The sequence below is a fragment of the Pomacea canaliculata genome, linkage group LG13 (genome assembly GCF_003073045.1).
Source record: "Pomacea canaliculata isolate SZHN2017 linkage group LG13, ASM307304v1, whole genome shotgun sequence".
Classification (NCBI taxonomy): domain Eukaryota; kingdom Metazoa; phylum Mollusca; class Gastropoda; order Architaenioglossa; family Ampullariidae; genus Pomacea; species Pomacea canaliculata.
Window position 1 is genome coordinate 14287709 of NC_037602.1, and position 19106 is coordinate 14306814.

A 19106-nucleotide genomic window follows, 5' to 3' on the forward strand; every position below is an offset into this window, starting at 1 on the left:
GAACTGTCAGGTGAAGTTTTTCTTTGTCCCTGGCGAGGAGACATGGCAGATACACCACGAAGACAGGGCTCCTCACGCAGACCGGGAGGGTGAGGGAGAGGGAGGCAGATGGTGGAAGGGAGGAGGATGCAGTCTGGCAATGCGCATGCCTTTGTCTGCCTCACTGGCCGGTGTATGTTGTGGGCAAACATGGCGGCATGTAGGGAGCAGGGAGTGGGAAAAGTGTGTCCCTAACTTGCCCTACTTTCCTTGATGGCCGAACTGGAAATGCGGGCTTTTTTTTTTTTTTACCTCTGACCCGCTAGGATCATTCTGCTGACCTCCGCATACTACCTTCCCCTCGTCAAACGTTGACAACCCCCACACACACACACTTTCACCTGACGCACTCCCTCCCCTCACCTGTCCGGGCTCCGTTGCCAGGGCCGAGAAAATGCAGTGGCAGCAAAAACAAAACCGAATAAAATGGACTTGGGCTGAGTGGAGGCCACACTGACAGCCACCGACACTGTCCGACCTCCTGTTCCCTTACTTTTGGTTGTTTGACTCGGATAACGAGCGATTTGAAAAGTAACAAACTAGCAATTATCTATCGATCTATAGCAACCAAGTATCTTCGATTTTTTTTTTTTCTCTCTCTCTCTTGCCAAAAAGTAACGAAGGCTAAGAATTATCACTGACAATGACTATGGTAAAGACTAATTCTGTCACTGAGCGCCTATACTTAAAGTTCTAGTGGGGTACCCAATGCTTTTAAATTAAGGATTGGGTTAGTATAGCTTAGTGGACGATTCTATCTCCCCACTAGTTCTTTAAAGGTTTACCAAGCTTTTTTTTTAATGATGGATCTCAGTGGAAGATTGTGTTTTCTACCCCAATTCATTCTTGCCTACAAATGCCATGCACTGAACTAGACCTCATCCCCTAACGTACGAATACGCTAATGCTTTCGTCAAGTATGCGGGCAATGAGATACAAATATGTTAATTAGAGATGCTCTCAAGTTTGTGGCCAATGGGATTGCAAGACATATGTTAATTTGAGATTAAATTAATTCTTAAAGTGAGATGCAAGTTTGGCGCCACTGAGATAGCAATGTTGAGATTTGTAACATCCCGGTTGCGACCTCTCCTAGTGTATTGTGACATTTGTCACCTTGCATTTACCGAACGAAAAAATTCAGATCGGTAATCAACAGTATAATAATAAATTATTACAATATTATAAACATGGATAGCATGTAACTTGAAAAAAAAAACAGCTTAGCGCTCATGGATAGTTGAAACCGAGACTTCAATAATTGTGGTGTGTGCCTGCCATTTACAGCATCCCCCCCTTTCTCTCTTTCCTCCAGTCAGCTATTGTTTGATCGTCCGTGATGGCTTCTCACTATCACCGCCTTGCATTCCCCCAAGTGCTGCCACCAGCCCCTTCTACAGGTGTGCAACCTCAACCCCAACCCTCGGTTTATTGTCTGTACCTCCTGCCCACTCCTCCTCTCTCATTGTGAGCAGTCTTCGTGCCCCTAGCTCATCATTGCACACATGCCATCAGCCTCAAGCATCCACCCACCCATCCCTTCCTCCGCCAATGATCGTGCTTGACTTTCGGGAAAGAGGTTTGTTAGAGGTAATAGACTTAATCGTGTTTATCCACAGTCTGCATAGTTGTAGAAGTTAAATCCATTGGTATCAGTTGACAATGGGCAGGTCAACATAGGCTTCCAGCTTCTTTGTCTCCGTGTTCACTACTGGTTCTGTCGACGATGTCATCAACGCACAAAACATCGTCATGGTTAGTATCGCCGCGATCACACACTAGTTCTCTACCCTGTAGAACAATCCCTGTCCATACTACCTGTTGTGTGTCCCCCTCTCCCTCCCTCTTCACCCTCCCCTAACGTGGAGTGTATGCTCACCTCCGCTCCCACCAGTACTCGTCCCTCCAGGCTGAAGGTCCCAGCCCACGGCGCCGACTGACACCAACGAGGGTTTCTCTTGTGAACAGGACAGCAGTCAGCAGGCCTCACCATGGCCATCACAACCACTGCTGGTCCTGTGGACTGCTTCTTACCTACACTTGTCGTGACCTTTCAAGTCATTACCTTGAGATAACTTCGCTTCCTGCTAAGTTTCTCGAGATAAGTCACGCCAAAATAAATCCACAAACCAGTAAAGATACGCTTAGTGAGATTAAGAATGTTTACAAACCTTTGCCTAAGCTTAAGATATGTTTGTATATAAGGATCGAGTCTCAGGTGCTTGTCCACGAGTGATCTTTCAAACCCATCCAGCCTAGTTATTATAATATTGCTTAACTGTCGATTTCACTGCGCTGTTGTTGTTCTGGACATTTTAAAATATATCATACCATATTCTCTTGTCATTAGAATTATTATTGTTGTTGACAGAATCACTTTTTGGAACATTGAAGAGTTGAATCAGCGAACAAGTATTTAAGAACTTTGCGATCCAATTTACTTAAAATTGTCTACAGCAGCAGCTGATAAAAATGCACACGTGCTCGTGACTGCGTACTTTGCAGAAATATCCATTAACGCTGTATACATATAGTTTGAATATAAACTGTTTCGATGTGCCCAGTCAACCCTTTTTTTAAAAAGTTTATGGGACTTAATTAAACTAGAGAAAGGATTTACGTTGATATTAAGTAAGCCTTTGACGTTTCCTTTTTGTTAAACGCATAGGGGATAAGCGCATGGCTTACCTGTTTGTACATTAAGTCTACATGCTTTAAGTAAAAAGATTGTCAGTACGATGTATCAAGCGTTATCTACGAAATTTCCGATAAGTCACGCGCAATATTTTGCGTAAGGAAAAAAGGAAACAGATTGGCTCTCTCATTTTTTTTTTTTTTTTAAATGATTGTCTATGTCCCGTCACCTAGAAGCGAGGAATCCTTTTGAAACTATTCGTGACCTGGCTTGTGCTTTATTTGTAGCCTTCTAATCACTAAAACACTCATATGCTCCGTTAATCCACTAAAATCTGTGACCACTTGTAAGTAGTGGAAGCATACATTCCGGCGCTGGTTTGTACAAGCGTTTCTGAAAAGATATACGAAAACATTTCTAACGACGTAGATAATTATTTTTAATTGTGTCTTGCCTGTCAACATCGGTTTGGCACAGCGAACTTTCCAAAGTCGACCCAGCTGTCAGGAATGGGTACTTGACTGTAAAAAGTTGGGAAAAAGTAAAGCAGCAAGGAGAGAGCATTTATTATTTTATTCTATTAGTTACACTGTCTTTGCTAGATGACAGAAGATGCCCAACTTTCCTGTTGTTTTCGTTAAACAAATCTGTTTCATCTTAATATGTGGAAATACGTGACTACTCCAGACACTATGGACTGTGTGATTTACAATAGACTTTGACGTAGACATCACGTCCCCGTTGTCAACGTTGCGGACGTTCTCATCATCCATGTCCCTGCTGTCTGATGCTTCGACTTTGAAACTTTCAAAAACAGTTTGTCTCGACCGACATTGAACTATCTACAAACCACATTATGTGTATGCAAAGTTCACCTTAGACAGGTAATTATTATGGAGATCGCATGTTGTTCATTTTATACGTTCATTGTCAACGGCGACCTTTCATTCAATGGAGGCCAGATGGTCGAGGTCACTCACTCTCTGCGTCTGAAATTGTTTGATTAACAGCTCGTCTTTGACATTCGAGAATGCGCTGGTGGAAAGAAAACCATGGCAAGCTTTCGTGACCACTAGCTATGAATATTCTAACTCAAAATCGTGTCTATTCACATGGAACTAGACGGCTTAACTCCAAAGATTGCAATCTTTGTACTGCCACTGGGAGGTCCCGAGTCCTCGCTCTCTCCTACCTGTCTCCAGGAGAACAAAGACCTCTTTCTTTCAAACCTTCACTATTTTAGAAACGCTCGTAAGAAACTTGTCTGTTGAGAAACTCCTAAAAGATTGGCAGAGCAGTTCTCTCCTGGCGGGATCCTCCCTAGACCCTGGCACGGCATCCGTTGTCAAGGGTTACAGAAAAACACGATACGTTCGCAGCTGTGCTTTTCTTCATGTTGATATGTGCCAGGAAATACTTAATTTGCTTCAAATTATGAAGTGAAGAGTTAAGCCTGAATTATTTCTGCTCAAGATGATAATCATGTGGCGAAGAACCTCATCTGTGTTTGGCGAACACGCCAACCTCTCGAGCTGGACTCGCTCTTCCTCTCCTGCTCCCTTCTCGGCCAAAGAAAGTTAAAGTAGATGGCGGTATGTCTGCAATTTATGAAATAGTTTACTCAGTAATCTGACTGCTGTCTGATGTGTAGAAATATGGCTGAGGCGCTGAAAGCTGATCTCGACTGCCGAAGGTGTGCGCCATAAATTTTACTCAACTCAGGTGAGAAGCGGCTCAGCACAGGTAGGCAGCGTGGAGGTGCATAGGTGGGCTTGTCGAGTGATCGTTACCTCCCTCCTTCTCCCATCGTGCTTGACAACACCTCATAAAACAAAGTATCCACCCCCTTTTAAAAATATTAATTTGTTTAAAGATTCCAAACTTGGAGTTTTTGTTGGTGACATCTTTCATTTCTGTCAATGTTATTTGACAGTTACTCTGAATTAAACAGCACCGTTAGTTGCGTCTTTAAGGATGGTTTCCAGAAATCTTAGTGTATGATCAGAAGTAAACAATTTCTCCACGTTTTCTGCCATTGGGGTTTCTCAGTGGTAGAAGAAAGGTTGCGGTCGTTGTGTGAAGAACAACAGTTGTTGATCCGCGTTATTCTTGTAAACCAAAATTCCTTTTAATTTTTTTTCCCCGGATAAAAATCTAGACACCTTGCAAACTGCCGGCAAAGATTTATATACTGAGTGGTATTCAGGGAGCTCGTGAAATAAAGAGTATTTTTGCCTTCACCTAAAAAAATTTCTTTGCCCTTAGGTGGCCGCCATGCGCCATCCCAGGACAGTGGCATGACAGTTTAGTGAAATTCCTGGAGATGGCACACGGCACTTACATCGCCATTTTTGTCCCAGGGCCCATGAAGCGAGGCATTGTTCAGTCTAACATACTCCTCGTGCACTCTGGAAAGTTGCGGCGGTGGGGCAAAGGTCAGCTGCTCGCGGCAGCACATCGCGATGATGCAGGAGATGGAGGTGTCGGCAGAGGAGAGAGAGAAGGTCGCCGCCATTCTAGTGCGCGGCCCTCCACCACGTGACCAGTGAGAAAACTGCTTTTCCACCCGGCTTCTTCTCCTCACCCTGAAAAGCGGCTTGTATTCAGCCACACCTGTTTGTACATATGTTCTGAGCGAGTGTGTGGGAGAGAGGCTTCCTTTATTAACATCTGCTCACTGACCGTTATCACGATAATAAGCAAGAAGAATGACCCCAATGACCCCAATCGTATTTTCAAACCAGCAGCTCTCGTTGCCCTTTGGTAAGGTCATGGTTCCATAGTCAAGTGGCTACAGGACCGTGGTTATGAAGTATAGGTAATGTTACCCCAGAGTTAGATGTGGGGTCGTAATCATGAAGCGGAGGTAACGCTACTCCTCGAGGTACTGATTGACCTTTAATTCAGGAGCTAGACGCACATCATGTTAAAACTATTCTAAAAATGCAAATTTTAAGTTTTCTTTAATGACTCCTATGCCATTACGATTCACCAACACATACAAAGAAATATGATGGCGTAAAAAGTTATTTAAAACAATTTTAGTTTAAAATTCTTCTAAAATTGTGGTGTGCACTAAGTTACTGATTATGTAAATAGATTTAAGATACAAACGAGTTTAAAATTAAAAATGTGTTTTGCAATTGGTTCCTGACAACCAACTCCCCCTCAGCTCATCACCCTAACGACAACCAGATGAGTCGACTAAGGTTTGGGAGATCGACAGAGGGAGTTGAGGCGACGGCGGGAGGAAGATGGAGGAAGACAAACACCGACATACCAGAATTAATGAGATGGGACATTCACAAAGAGTTATCTCCACCAGCTGGGAATCCCTGTAAATTGTGCGCATGTGACGGGTGCTTGTGGTATGGTTACAAGTTTCCGAGTGGAACGTCAGTCCAGCTGACGCTTTTGCGCCATAGCACACGGACGTTGGGTCACGTGGTCATCCAAAAAAAAAAAAAACCGTTAATGACCTTTAACTGAAAGGCGGCGCGGAGGTGACAAAACCCTAGAGGAGGATGTGGAGTCAGAGTCGCACAGGAGGACATTGCGTCTTGCGTCTACAGAAAAGTGTAATTGGAAGAAGTAGGGGAAGGGAGAATCAACTTTTCAAAAAAATTGTTTGGTTTTTTTTTTGTTTTTTTTTGTTTTTTTTTTTTTTTTTTTGTTTTTTGTTTTTTTTTTTGCCAACAAAACTCAGAAGGATGTTGTCCAGAACCACCACAACTGTAAACAGCGAAGTCGATCACAAAAATCAGTTTTGCGCTGTGTCATGAGCTTTACACAGCCCGAGCAACACGATCCACTTCACACAACAATACAACACGATCTGATTGACATCAATACAACACGATCTGATTGACATCAATACAACACGATCTGATTGACATCAATACAACACGATCTGATTGACATCAATACAGCACGATCCGTGTTGATGTGGTCACGCCTCGTTGTGGGAAAAGGGGGCGGGGCTTGCGAGAGATGCAAAGATAAAAGCCGGCTGAAGCAGGGATCGCATCTCGACAGAACCAGCAACACAGGAACGCGTCACTGAGTCAAAGTTTTTACACGGTGTTGAATCTGCCTGCATTTCTCTCCAAGTCGTTGCCTTTCTGTGGAAATGTCAAGCATTTTTTTTTTTTTTTGTGCTGTGTTTTAAACTATTTACAGCTTGGGTTTTTTAAAAAAAATAAAACTATGTTCATGCTTTTTCGTGTTCCCCGAACTAGAATCCGGAAATGTCAGTGAGATTTACGATAGTTGATGTCAATTTTTTAAACCTTGACTGGCGCAGAACACTGAGCTGTTGTTCTCTCTCTCTGTTTGTGACTAAGTATGAATATGAACTAGTTTACGTGCGTTTGTCTACCTGTCTCCTCTGCCTGTCTGTCCTGTCACAATCGTTGGCAGAAAAGAAATTGCAAGCTATCGGTTTTCTCGTTCATGTCAAGATGGTGTGAAAGTTAAACAAACGGTTGATAAGCACCAAGTCTCCACACACATCTCTCTCTCCACCGTCAGTCGTACAACCCTACCCAGCCGTTATTCATCCACCCTCTCCCTCTCTCCACCCAGGCGTGATTGACAATACCGCGATAACGGAGCTGTGTGCCAGTCGCTACAGTTGTATCAGTTGCTACAGCCAGAGCTGGACAATGCCAGTGTCATGTACGATTAATGGCAGCCAGTGCCACTGACACTGACTTGGCAACAAAAGTGACTGACATGCAACTTCTTGTCGCCCAGTGATCACCGGCCTTTAGTGTCACTCCCGCTGATATTCTTATTGTCACAAGCTGCGCGAGAATACGCGAGAATAGTGTGGTTGATCATGTGATTACCTGCCCCGCGCTCGCCATTGTGGGAAGGGTGGAATGGATTGAAAGGTTGGGGAAGATTGGAAGAAGGGAGGCAGGTGACGATTCCTTAGTACAATTCTTTTATGCATCCACTAGAACCAAGGTACCGGACACAAGATGTCTACATTCCTGATATAAAAAAATGAAAGCTTTTGAGTCTCGCAACTGAAACCACTAGATATCTCTGTAAGAAGTGAAGATCCAAAATTAAGTTCTGTAAAAATAGAATTATAAATAACAATGCATGTGCAAACACTACAAGGTACAGCATTTGCGCGAAAAAGCTACATCACGTGACTAAACAAAGGCATAACATTTTTCTGAATAACCTAAACTTGTGATGACCTACTTGATAGATATGTAGATGCTGTAAAGTAAGGTCATTTTCAATAATTTCAATAAACTATGTTATCATCCACCTGCTATTGAGGTTTCGTTTAATTCTTTTAGAGTGTATAGCTAGTAATGCTTGATATACAGAAATATGTTCTAATCTTTTCACACACGCTCTCTAAGTCTTTTTCGTTCCAGATAATTGTTTTTCATTGGTCTGTTAAACTCTGATATAATATGCGCGCGCTATCGGGCTTGTGACAGAAAAAGAAGAGTGAAAAAAAGGTAGTAAACTTTTTACAGTCACGCTTGGTGTTTGATGTCCCTCCTCTACCCCAGAGGTAATCTGATTGTGCTGCTTACTCTCTGCTTTGCGTCCCAAAACCAGATCATCACAATTTTTTTTTCACTCTTTGTAAGCTGGCTGGATGCCCAAATCCTTTTCATTTTTTTCCCCCCGTGGTTGTTCATGTCGTGATGTTCACACACCGGCAAAGGGTGGGGCGCTTGTTGGGCTCCTGGACAGGAGAACAAATAATGATTGTAAGACATATCTGCTCCCAACAAACAGCTTTGCTGTTACGGTGCTCACAAGAACCTCGTTGTCAAAACATAAACGTGTTTAGTTGGCCGAGAAGGAGGCTGACCTGAAGGCGAGACTGGCCTCTGGGTCAGACAGTTGTTCGCAACTATGTTTAAAGAAGTATTTTTGTTTTCTTTTTGATGTTCTTGCTATTTAGACTGATATCCTAATGCTCGTCCCTGTGGGATGTGCTATGGGAAGTGACACCCGGACTCCGCGGAGGTGGTGTTATCCCTGGGACCGGAGTTATCAGTCAGTGGCAAAGATTCCCCGTGGTAATGTCACAGACAGCAATGTCCTCAGTGTCTGGACATTGCGCCGTAACTGCGGACACAAGAATGCTTTGATTTCCCCATTTTGCTCAACGACTTACCCTCGCTTTATAAAATACGGCACCCGAGGTGTTATTTATCCGATCACGTGGTTAATTTTACCGAACTTTGTGCTTGCAGGATGTGGGGTGCGATGGAGTGCTGGGCTCGGGCACCGTCGTAGACCAGTGCGGCGTGTGCGGTGGCGAGGGCGCCTCCTGTCGCGTCATTTCCGGCATCTTCACTCGTGTGCTGCTCGCGCAGCGCGACTATCACCACGTGATCACCATCCCACTCGGCGCATGTAAAATCAACATCACGGAACTGGCACCAAGCCGAAACTATTTTGGTAAGTTATGTTTGTGTTGTACCATGTGTATGTATGTACCTGAGACGATAACTCCTTCACGATCTAGATCCCTTTGTCTCCTGTACTGAGAGAAAATATTCACCTTTTAGTATTTCTTTAAAAAAAAAAGTAATCTTGACGTGGGATCTTTTATTCATCAACCTCGACCTTACTAAAGGTAAAAATATTTCTGTCACCCAGCACTGACCACTGCGAGGGGCAACATTCTCAACGGCGACCAGCAGTTACGTCACACGGGGCAGTATGCTGGGGCAGGCACCGTCTTCGACTACCGCCGTCGATCGGGGCATGACTGCCCCGGGGCATGCATCTTTGCTGAAGGCCCAACTACAGAAGTGGTTGAGGTGAAGGTAAGTTTCGGCAAACCGCAAGCTTTAATGGACTCGCATAATGAGCGGTATATTACACAAACAAGTAATTTTAAAGCAGTTTTGTTGCTGGTGTGGCTAACCCAGCACTATTCCCTTTTTGTTACATCCTGCTTTTGTCTGTGTTGCAGCTGCTGGTCTATGACCGCAACCCGGGCATCGCGTACCACTTCACCGTGACACATGACAATGCCGCGAAAGTCATGGGTAGCACCGCCACCAACCCTCACTACGATAACCCCAACGGCCACAACCGCGACCACCACCGTCTTCAGCTTCGCCGGCAACCCCATCAGCAACTCAGCAGCGACGGCGAAGAAACCAGAGAGGCGAGGGGCGATGTGGCGACACGTCATAACCCACAGGACCGGAAACGCGACATGACCAACAGCCAGCCGACGACGAAAATGCACGATGCTGATGCGGGTGGAATGACCTTAGGTGACTCACCGTCACACACCAGAGAAAAGTATGCGGGGGATCGGCGCTCGGACACCGGTTCCCTCCCATCCACCGCCAGAGAGTTCCAGAAGGGTGAGGAAGTGTTAGATCAAAGGGACGTCGGCGTTCGTCGCGCCCAGGTCGCCAGTTCGCCGTACTTCGTGCCAGAGGAAGAAGACGACACACCTGTGGACTACAGACATTACTATCACACCGATTCTGAAGACTACCGCAAATTGCAGGTGGCTATTTTACATTTTAAGTAATTGTAGGTTATGTTTGAGTTGTCAGGAGTGACTCTTAATTCCTTACCAGCTGCGATAAAAATATGTAATCAAAGAACGAACGTGCAATGAAAATAATTCTTCTCTCGTTGTAGCAAAGGGCGTACTACTCTGCGTTGAGCACCGATGCCAGAGCTCGTGACGACCTGCTGACGTCTGCTGCGAAAGGTGTCCCGGGAGCGGAAGTACTGCAGCGCCCCAACATCATCCCAGCCACGCGCAATGGCGCGCACGTGCTGTGGCGGACGAAGAGCGGGTCACGTGGACACGGCAACGCGCTCAGCAATGACGTGGGGGATGGAGGGGACATACCGCTGACCATTCCGGCCTCGGGACATTTCGTGTGGACCATATCTGGGTTTAGCGAATGTTCAGAACCTTGTGGAGGAGGTAGGAACATTTGTTTTAAATAAATCGGGTTTTTTAAAACAAAAATATTTATATAGACCAAAAGGGTTTGGCACGATGAATCTGTAGAACGTAGCCTTAAACCATCTGCCGACTTTATTCTCATTTCTGAATTCAATCGTAATTTAATTTCTGCGTTTAATAGGAAATAATCCAATAAATGTAATCCCTCTTAATAAAATATCGGGTTCCTTCATTTCTGTTGAAAAAACTTTTTTTTCCCTGTATATTGTTGAATACCGCAGCATCGTGTTATTTATTGTTTCCAGAATGAATCTCGTGTCTTCTTGCCTTAGGTCGTTAATGATTCACATCTCTTCTCCAACATACTATTCCTTAGCTGCATGTGGGACCTGACGTGTAGTTGCATTCCCATGGCTTAGCCTTTGCTGCTGGTGGCGTAAAACACCTCAGCAATCATCACCTTTCATTTTCTTCCCCAATCCTCGATATCCGTAATGCACTGTCATCGACAGAGGAGTCCCTTTGCCTTCAACTAGGTTCCAAACCTTTCTCTACAAGTGAAGAGCGCAAGACATCCGGGTCTTCTCGCGCATTTGTCACCCCTCCCTGTATCCCTTCAAACAATTAGAGTATTTTTTCTTTCACGATTTGACTTTTCTTGGAGAATGTTCTCATTATTACCTAATCTCCTAACAGAAGCGTGTGCCACACGTGCAATAAGTGTCTGCATGACATTTCACTTTTCTGTACCCCTCCAATTCACCACCTCCTTTGCTTCGCGCCATTTAATGTGCAATAAATGGCGTATAAGTTGGTCTCCTCAAACACTCGGCATTTGTTGGCTGTAGTTTGTAAGCACGAGTACATCAGCAGGCAGAGCGGTGGCCAGCGCGCCTGACCTTTCGTATGTCTGCACGCGTTTCATGTGTTTGCACGTGCAGGCTTCCAGCAGACGGCGGTGGTGTGCATGAAGCGGGACACACGTGTGATTGTCATTGAGGAAAACTGCAATGCTAACACCAGGCCCGCCTCCACGTCCGTTGAATGCAACACTCATCCGTGCGAAGCCAGGTACGTGCGCACTTACCCCCCAACACCCACACACCACCCACACACACACTCCCACACACACCACCCACATACACCACCATCTCATTCATTATTTCTCTCCAACCGCACTTGCCCCTCCCCTACACAAAAAGGGCTTACTCCTGATTCTGACGGTGGTGAGCTTCGTTTGCGGGTGGTAAAGGGGAAAAGTGCATGAGTATTTCTGTACTAACCATTCGTTGTGAAGCATAAAGGGAGACAAACGTTTAACTGCTGGGGTAAAGGTTTGAAGAGTGCTCTCCCTACCCACCCACACCACTGAGCGCTCACTTGTGAGGTATATGGGTGCGAAGCTAATTGCTTTATTTTTTTCTTTAGAAGTTAGGGAGAGGACAAAAATGTTTCCTATTAATACAAATTGAAAAAAGAAACAAAGAAAGAATAGACGAAATTACAAGTTCCTCTGTGACTATCTTGTACTGTTGTCAATATAGGTTGATTTAAAACAGTGCTCACTATGGCTTGAAGTGTAGTTAAAAAAATGCACTCGTCCTGAAATAGCGCTGCCTCATACTCTCACACACTCACACACACACTAGCAAAGCGCTGCACAAACATCTAGTTCTCATGATATCTCAAAAACTTACCCTGACTTCATTCCAAGATCAGAATTCCGCTGTTCAAAAAACCTTGTTTCTCTTGAGCGGAACAAAGGTATTAGCTTGGGAAGCTACTAACACGTGATGAACTTAACATATTCATTTGATGATTGTGCACTCTGGTAGGCCTTTGTGTGACCGCCATTCTGGGTTTCTGCAGGTGGACAGTCTCGGACTGGGGCGCGTGCACCGTGACGTGCGGTCACGGGCAGCAGACCCGCACGGTGGAGTGCAAGCAGCGGATCTCGCCCAAGCTGCAGCTGAGCGTGTCGGCGGACAGGTGTTCAGATGCCAAGCCAGCCGTGTCCCAGTTCTGCCGGCAGCCCGACTGCTTCCAGTGGCGGGCCTCCAACTGGACGAAGGTGAGGACAAGACCTACACCCCTAACCATTTCTTGTAAAGTCGTTACTCAGAGCCAATACTAAATGCGAATAATTCGACCAAAAAATGGTTTTGAGAAGTTTCGGTTTTAAAAAAAGTGTGTATTTTCTCCTTGGACCAGTCAACACTTGAACTTTATTTATTTATTTGGTGTGCAGTGCTCCGCTGACTGCGGTCTCGGGGAGCGCACGCGCTCCGTACTGTGTGTGAATGGAGATGGCAAGAGTGTGCCACTGTACCACTGCCGCCAGCAGCGCCCCACCGCGACCGAACTGTGCGACATGGGGTCTTGTGCGAAAGGCTGGTACCACACCAAGTGGTCCAAGAAGGTCTGTAGCATTTAAATCCGCCTTCAGCTCGATCACATTCCAGTCGATCATCGTGATGAAGCATCATTAAAGCTCGTGAGAGAGAGACAAAGACAAAGAGTTGCTTATTCTCCGCAACGTACGTCCTCTGTGTGTAGGTTTCTGCTTGAGTTGGGGCGTTTTCATAAATACATTTGTTTTTATATATCCTGTTGCCAGTGTATACCAGAATGCGGCAAGGGGTACAAGACCCGCCTGGTGTATTGTGCTGCTGACGACGGCTCCTCACTGCCCTCCGACCGCTGCTCGATGGACCGGAAGCCACCGACGCGCAAAGCCTGCACCCACATCAAACCTTGCGGAGGCAAGTGGTTCGCCGGACCCTGGTCGACGGTAAGCACACCATGCAATGGTACCACGTGACAAGCAGAACAAAACAGCATGGGGAGGTTTGTAAGCATGTATCTCGAGAGGACAGCAGACAATGGTGTGATGTCACAGACAGAACAATACGGCATTAAGGGGGACACCCATTCCCAACTTCGGGGAGGTGATGACGAAAAGTAACGATATGGGGGTTAATCACTAGACAGAATGCTGGATAGAAAAGCCAGGAAGTGACGTCAGCGTTCCTACAGCTAAGACTAGTCTCTGACGTAATGACCTAACCTTGCTCACGAGACTATGACGCTCTCCTTCTAACACGCTTTTGTCTGTTGGTGACGTTTCAGTGTAACGCCACTTGTGGCGAGGCGTGGCGCACGCGTGACGTCGTGTGCGTCAAGCGACATGATCATCAACTCCTGAGCGTCGTCAGCAAGGAAAACTGCGCGCGCAAAGAGAGGCCACTCTCTCGAGAACAGTGCTCCGAGTTACCTCCCTGCCCGTCCGAATGGTACATGACTGCCTGGACGCAAGTGAGTCAGATCTTCTGGTTCCTGAAACCTTTGCATGACTGATTGCATCAGATGTTGTCTGACATGTCTCAGTCTTTATATTGAAGCACTTCTGTTATTTTTACAGTGAAATGAAATGACTGAGTGGCATGTAATGAATCCTACGATTGCCAGCACCCTCATAGCTGATCGCTGTGTGTACCTGTTTCTTGCCAGTGCTCGAAGAGCTGCGGGACTGGCACCAAGACGCGCGAGGTGAAGTGCCTGAACGCCACTCACCTGTCCAGCCACACGTGCAGCACCGAGCGTCGCCCCGCGGAGCGCCGTCCATGTAACCGACACGCCTGCAGCGACCTCCTTCCCAACAGCAACGACTACGACGTCACGCCGCACTATGCGTACCACCACCAGCATCGACCTCTGCCACGACCGCACCTGGGTGACGCATACCCTAACGTCACCAGCGACCGGTTCTACGAGAGTCGTGAGCGACCGCTCCTGGCTCTGCATGCTGCCGCGCCGGCAGAGATCACGCTGGGAACGGACTTGAGAAGTAAGATGGCCTCACCTCGCTCAGGTGTCTCCACTTGCATTTTCTAGTATTAAAAGTCTAGAAGGTGTATTTTTCCTAATGGCAAGGCAAAGTTTAGCACAAGATAATTATAGTTTCCCCAAATCGGAGGGTGACACCCCCAACTCCTCCCTAAATTCCATTCTTAGGGTAGACGTCTATAAATATCATTATGTATAAACACAGGTGAATAACACAAGCTTCGGGGTTAGACATGAATACTTTTTCTGGGACCATTTATTATTTGTTCATCTTTAGTAGTATTGTATACACAACGTTTACTGCTGCTTCTACATACAACATCGGCAGGCAACCAATCGACTTTTTCATTTTCCCTTTGCAGGCGCCATTGGAGATGCGGAACCACACCACAGCCACGGAGTACAAAGCCACCCCGACCCCCCGGAAGAAAGTCATCGTCACTACCACCAACACCAACAACAACAACAGCGGCCTTACCACCCCTCACAGGTCGTTGATAACGAAGACGAGGGAGAGTCGGAGGAGCGGAGAGAACCAACAGGTGACGACAATGAGGGCGATGAAGTGCCGGAGGAAGACGGGGATGACTCGTGCGTGGACAGCCCCAGCTCGCGGTGGTGTCACGTGGTCAGCCAGGCGAGGCTCTGTCGATATCCGCATTACAAAAGCCAGTGCTGTAAGACTTGCAAGAAACATCACCTATAACCTTCTCTCGTTTGCGGTCGACGAGCGAGTGTGGAGGATAATCTGCCAGTAGCGTTGTGTTTCCTGCGATATGATTGGACAGTCGCGTGAGCAGCGCATGTTTTCTGCGAGACTATTGGCCAGACGGTCGCATGCTACGTGGGAGAATATTTCCGCCCAGCACATCACTAAGAGTTTTCTGGCGATTATGTCGCTAGCATAGACATCATTGAACAGAATCAGATCACGCATTCCGCCCACAGTAACCCGTGACTCCTTCGCTCAGCCTCCATCTCTCTCCAGTCATCAAATTCCTATCTCGATATCGCCATGCAAAGATACCATCCGGGTACTTCGATATCTCCATTTAAGGAGCATGCAGCTGACTTGCACACGTGAATGTTATCAACACTATGTCCACCAGCTGGCTGCTTTTTTTTTTTTATCTCAAGAGAAACGATTCTTCTGGAAAGATCTCCGCTGTCCCATTCGAGGCGTTTATCTCAAGAGTGATACGTGTTCAGTGACACGTCAGCAGTCGGTCGACTGTTAGCGGTTACATTGATGTTCATGTCATCCTTAGATACTCGGCCATCCGAAGTAGCGCCCTCTCCTTCCTGACGCGCAGGTCAAACCACGATTGGTCTGAATGAACCTGGGTGCTCTAGTGTCACATGCTGCTTGTGTCGTCACTAACACCGTCCAGGAATGGAACTTTCTGCGCAGTAACTTCCTCCATTTAAGAAATGAGAAGCTAGGTGTTTTGTCTTATCTGATCTGCATAACACAAAGACGAGAATCTCTATTCGGATTCACCTTCATTGTGAACAAAGACAGTGAGCAGTTACCTGTCGAACACACCTTGTCCTTATAAAAATATTTAAAATACCAAAATCCTTTTGTCTTAACTGTGGCAAGGAAGACGTTCGACTCCTGGACGACCAATCTTGCCTCACCTTTTCGTTTGTGACTTTTCTAGTTTTCATATTGTCACTTGTGTTCGTTGGGTCTGTGTGTGGGGATCCTCAACACACACACACCTTTTTTTTTTATTATTATTTTTGGTTCCAGATTCACACAGTTCATAATTGCTTGAAGACCCTGTTGTGCAAACCCAAGTTTCACCTCAATAACTTGCTTAGGTAGCAACACTTTATTTTCAATCTTAGGTTGTATTAGTGTGACACAAAAGACCTGATCCTTGTGATAACTGCCTTGTGTTGAAGCACTGCAGGGACATTTTAGCCACTCGACAATTCTACGAACGATTCCTGAATACGTTTGTGAGCAGACTGCACCATTGTAAGTCGGGCAAAGTTCAAGTTTCACGCTAATGTGGACTGGGTATCAGGCTACGGACCATGGCCCAGATGGCGAATGCATCTATGACTTCCCATTCCACTGTGACAGAAGAGACAACAGGTAACAAAGGATGTTGCAGTACAGAGAGAAGTACACAAAACTGCGGAGTTCATCGCCACAATACAGGGCACCTTGTGTACATGTGTTTGCTGACATCATGACCTATCACTACATGTTGTGTCTTTACTGTCGCGCAGAAACTGTTGATTACGGGTGGGTGGGTAACAGGAAATTATGCAAACGGTGTTCGTGACAGATGTACTGTGCGGCAGTAGTTCTTAGGTAGCTTTTAGGCATGCTTTGTCATAGAAGTCTTTGCATGTAGCATCGATAGTTCGATGGAGTTGTGCCCCCGCAAAATACCCGATTTTTAGAGTGGATATATATATAATCATGTGTCTAGTTCGCCATCAAGTGGTTATAGGTCAGCTCGTGATGTCAAGGACCAAAGAACATAGAGATAGACTAGCTCTGGTTCCCAACCTAAGAACCTCAACTTCTATCGCATTTGCGGTAAGTATGAGTGAATGAATTGCTGGGTCGGCATATATATGTAATGCACGTAAAACTGTAACACACGCCTTTGTACAATATATACGCACACGAAGGCAAGGAATCTGGAACAAGGAACATCTCTCGGAACCACCCAGCGCGATGTATGTGCTGATACACAGCTGCTTTTTTCGGTCAATGCTTTAAGTCATTCCTGTTAGTTTCGGAACTTTAAAGTTGGATGCACGTTATACACCAGACAAAGACTAGCTTACCTGTCGATCTGGTATTAAAAGTCATCAGGAATGAACTGCAAATGGCAGCTTGATACTCCTAAACGTTGTCTTCTTTATACCCTATATAATTTCGTTTCCATGAGGGAGTAGGAAAAATAATGTAATCTTGGTCGTTATAAGAAAACAGTTTAGTAGGTAAAACTAAGTAATGCAATACGACAGTATCGTCAAGATGTGATTTGTAATGTCCAATAAATTTTCTTCTAAAACTAATGTTCTGAAATGTTGATATTGATTTCTGATGTAAAAGTTGATCATTTTATTTAAGCTAATGAATTTTATAAGAGAGTAAGATAGGGCTACTGTCACAGCTATTTTTATGATGAAAATATTAATTAATGTTGCAGCAATATGAACTGTCCAAGGTTGTAATTTGATGTAAAGCATTGCTATGACCTTCTCAATCAGTTTGCTTACTGACGAGTATCTGTGGACTGCTGGCTGCCTGCCGTCAACTGCTCTTGGCTTCTCGCAAAGCTGTAGTCTGTTAGTCGAATGTGCGGACCCACGATAACAATTGTTGTCAATAGATTTGCAATGTAAGTCTTTTTGTTTTTACAAAAAATGCCCCCCTCTCCCGCGACTTGGGAGCTAATAAACTGTAAACACACGAGTATGAGGCTTGAGCTTCTGTATCTCCGTCAACACGAGAGTTCTCATCGTCTGCTCTTCTAGAATCTAGATGTTGAATCTAGTTTTGACCTCATTCTAGAAGTCAACGCGGAAAATTTGTCAGTAAGTTGTCCAGAGATGTAGATCCGTGGCTTCAGGAACTGCCAAAGCAATGAAACGCAATCATGTCCTTTATTGGGGTTAATAAATCTTTTGTGATTAGAAACGAAGGCGCCGTACAAGTTGTTGTAAAAACATGTAGATAAAAATTAGTCCTGTCTTTGATGAGATGATTTATCCAACCATGCGTTACATTAAGCCGTGTGCAGTTGTGTGACATTCAAGCACATGCAGTAATAACAGCGCTGTGTGAGCTCCATGTACGTCACGTGTAACAAGTGTTACGAACTATAGGAGATAGCAACAGTTCCTGTTAGCTTTTGACACCATCAAGACTGGGGACGAGTCAAACAGGTACGTTTATTGTTTAATCCTGCAGAACTGCGGTGTGCGTGTAACTAGTTAATTTAAAGTTTGCTGTTGTTCTCGGCGAGCTTTCTTGTCCGTGATGCGTAAAACAGGGAGTGGTTCCAGCATCTCACGAGCTTGCTCTTTTTATTATATTGTGTGTGCGTGCGCGCGCGTGACCTACCTTCCATAGCCGCAGCCGTTTTAAAACAAATATTATAAATATCCTCGGTCACCACAGCATTTCACTTCCTTGACATTGTTTTTCGCTGAAGGTATCATGTAGAGCTGCCTACATAAGAAGCTGGAGACTTTCTATGCTAGGCTCATCCAGTTCTTTGAGATAAGCTAAATTTCTTTCAAACCTTACCCTCTGCTGTGGCTCTCTGCTTCCTAACTCTACAACTCGTTTCTGCCCATTTCTTTAATGCTGCATTTTCATGCCTGTGCATTTTAGCCAGTTCTCTTGGGTACAAGTGAGTGTGTATCATGACATAATAGTGAACGTACATAGTTGTATGCAGAGCTTTGTGTAAGGTTTCAAATGTCAGTAATATATTTGGATCAATGAATGGCCAATCTATGCACATTTTACCGGTGCTACTATCATTATATGACTCGATAAAAGTAACAATTTGAATATGTAATAAAATAAAAGATTCCCACACCTGTCTTTAATTTCTGTGGTGAACAGGGGAGGTTGGAAAACAGCAAGTCACAGCATCAGTTGTAATCTCAGTA

The 19106-nt window shown here is 45.2% G+C and overlaps 1 protein-coding gene across 3 annotated transcripts in view; it reads left to right on the forward strand.

The window, feature by feature from the left end:
• LOC112554071 (thrombospondin type-1 domain-containing protein 4-like) overlaps nt 1-17378 on the forward strand; it is a 102664-nt gene extending 85286 nt beyond the window's left edge. For all 3 annotated transcript variants that reach the window (XM_025221661.1, XM_025221660.1, XM_025221662.1), the window contains 11 exons: nt 8911-9118; nt 9320-9489; nt 9639-10190; nt 10328-10622; nt 11546-11675; nt 12474-12675; nt 12853-13023; nt 13222-13395; nt 13734-13919; nt 14115-14451; nt 14813-17378. In XM_025221661.1, the coding sequence (XP_025077446.1) occupies nt 8911-9118; nt 9320-9489; nt 9639-10190; nt 10328-10622; nt 11546-11675; nt 12474-12675; nt 12853-13023; nt 13222-13395; nt 13734-13919; nt 14115-14451; nt 14813-15156 (2769 nt within the window). In that variant the 3' untranslated portion in view covers nt 15157-17378. The remainder of the gene's footprint in view (nt 1-8910; nt 9119-9319; nt 9490-9638; nt 10191-10327; nt 10623-11545; nt 11676-12473; nt 12676-12852; nt 13024-13221; nt 13396-13733; nt 13920-14114; nt 14452-14812) is intronic.
• The last annotated feature ends 1728 nt before the right edge of the window (nt 17379-19106 follow it).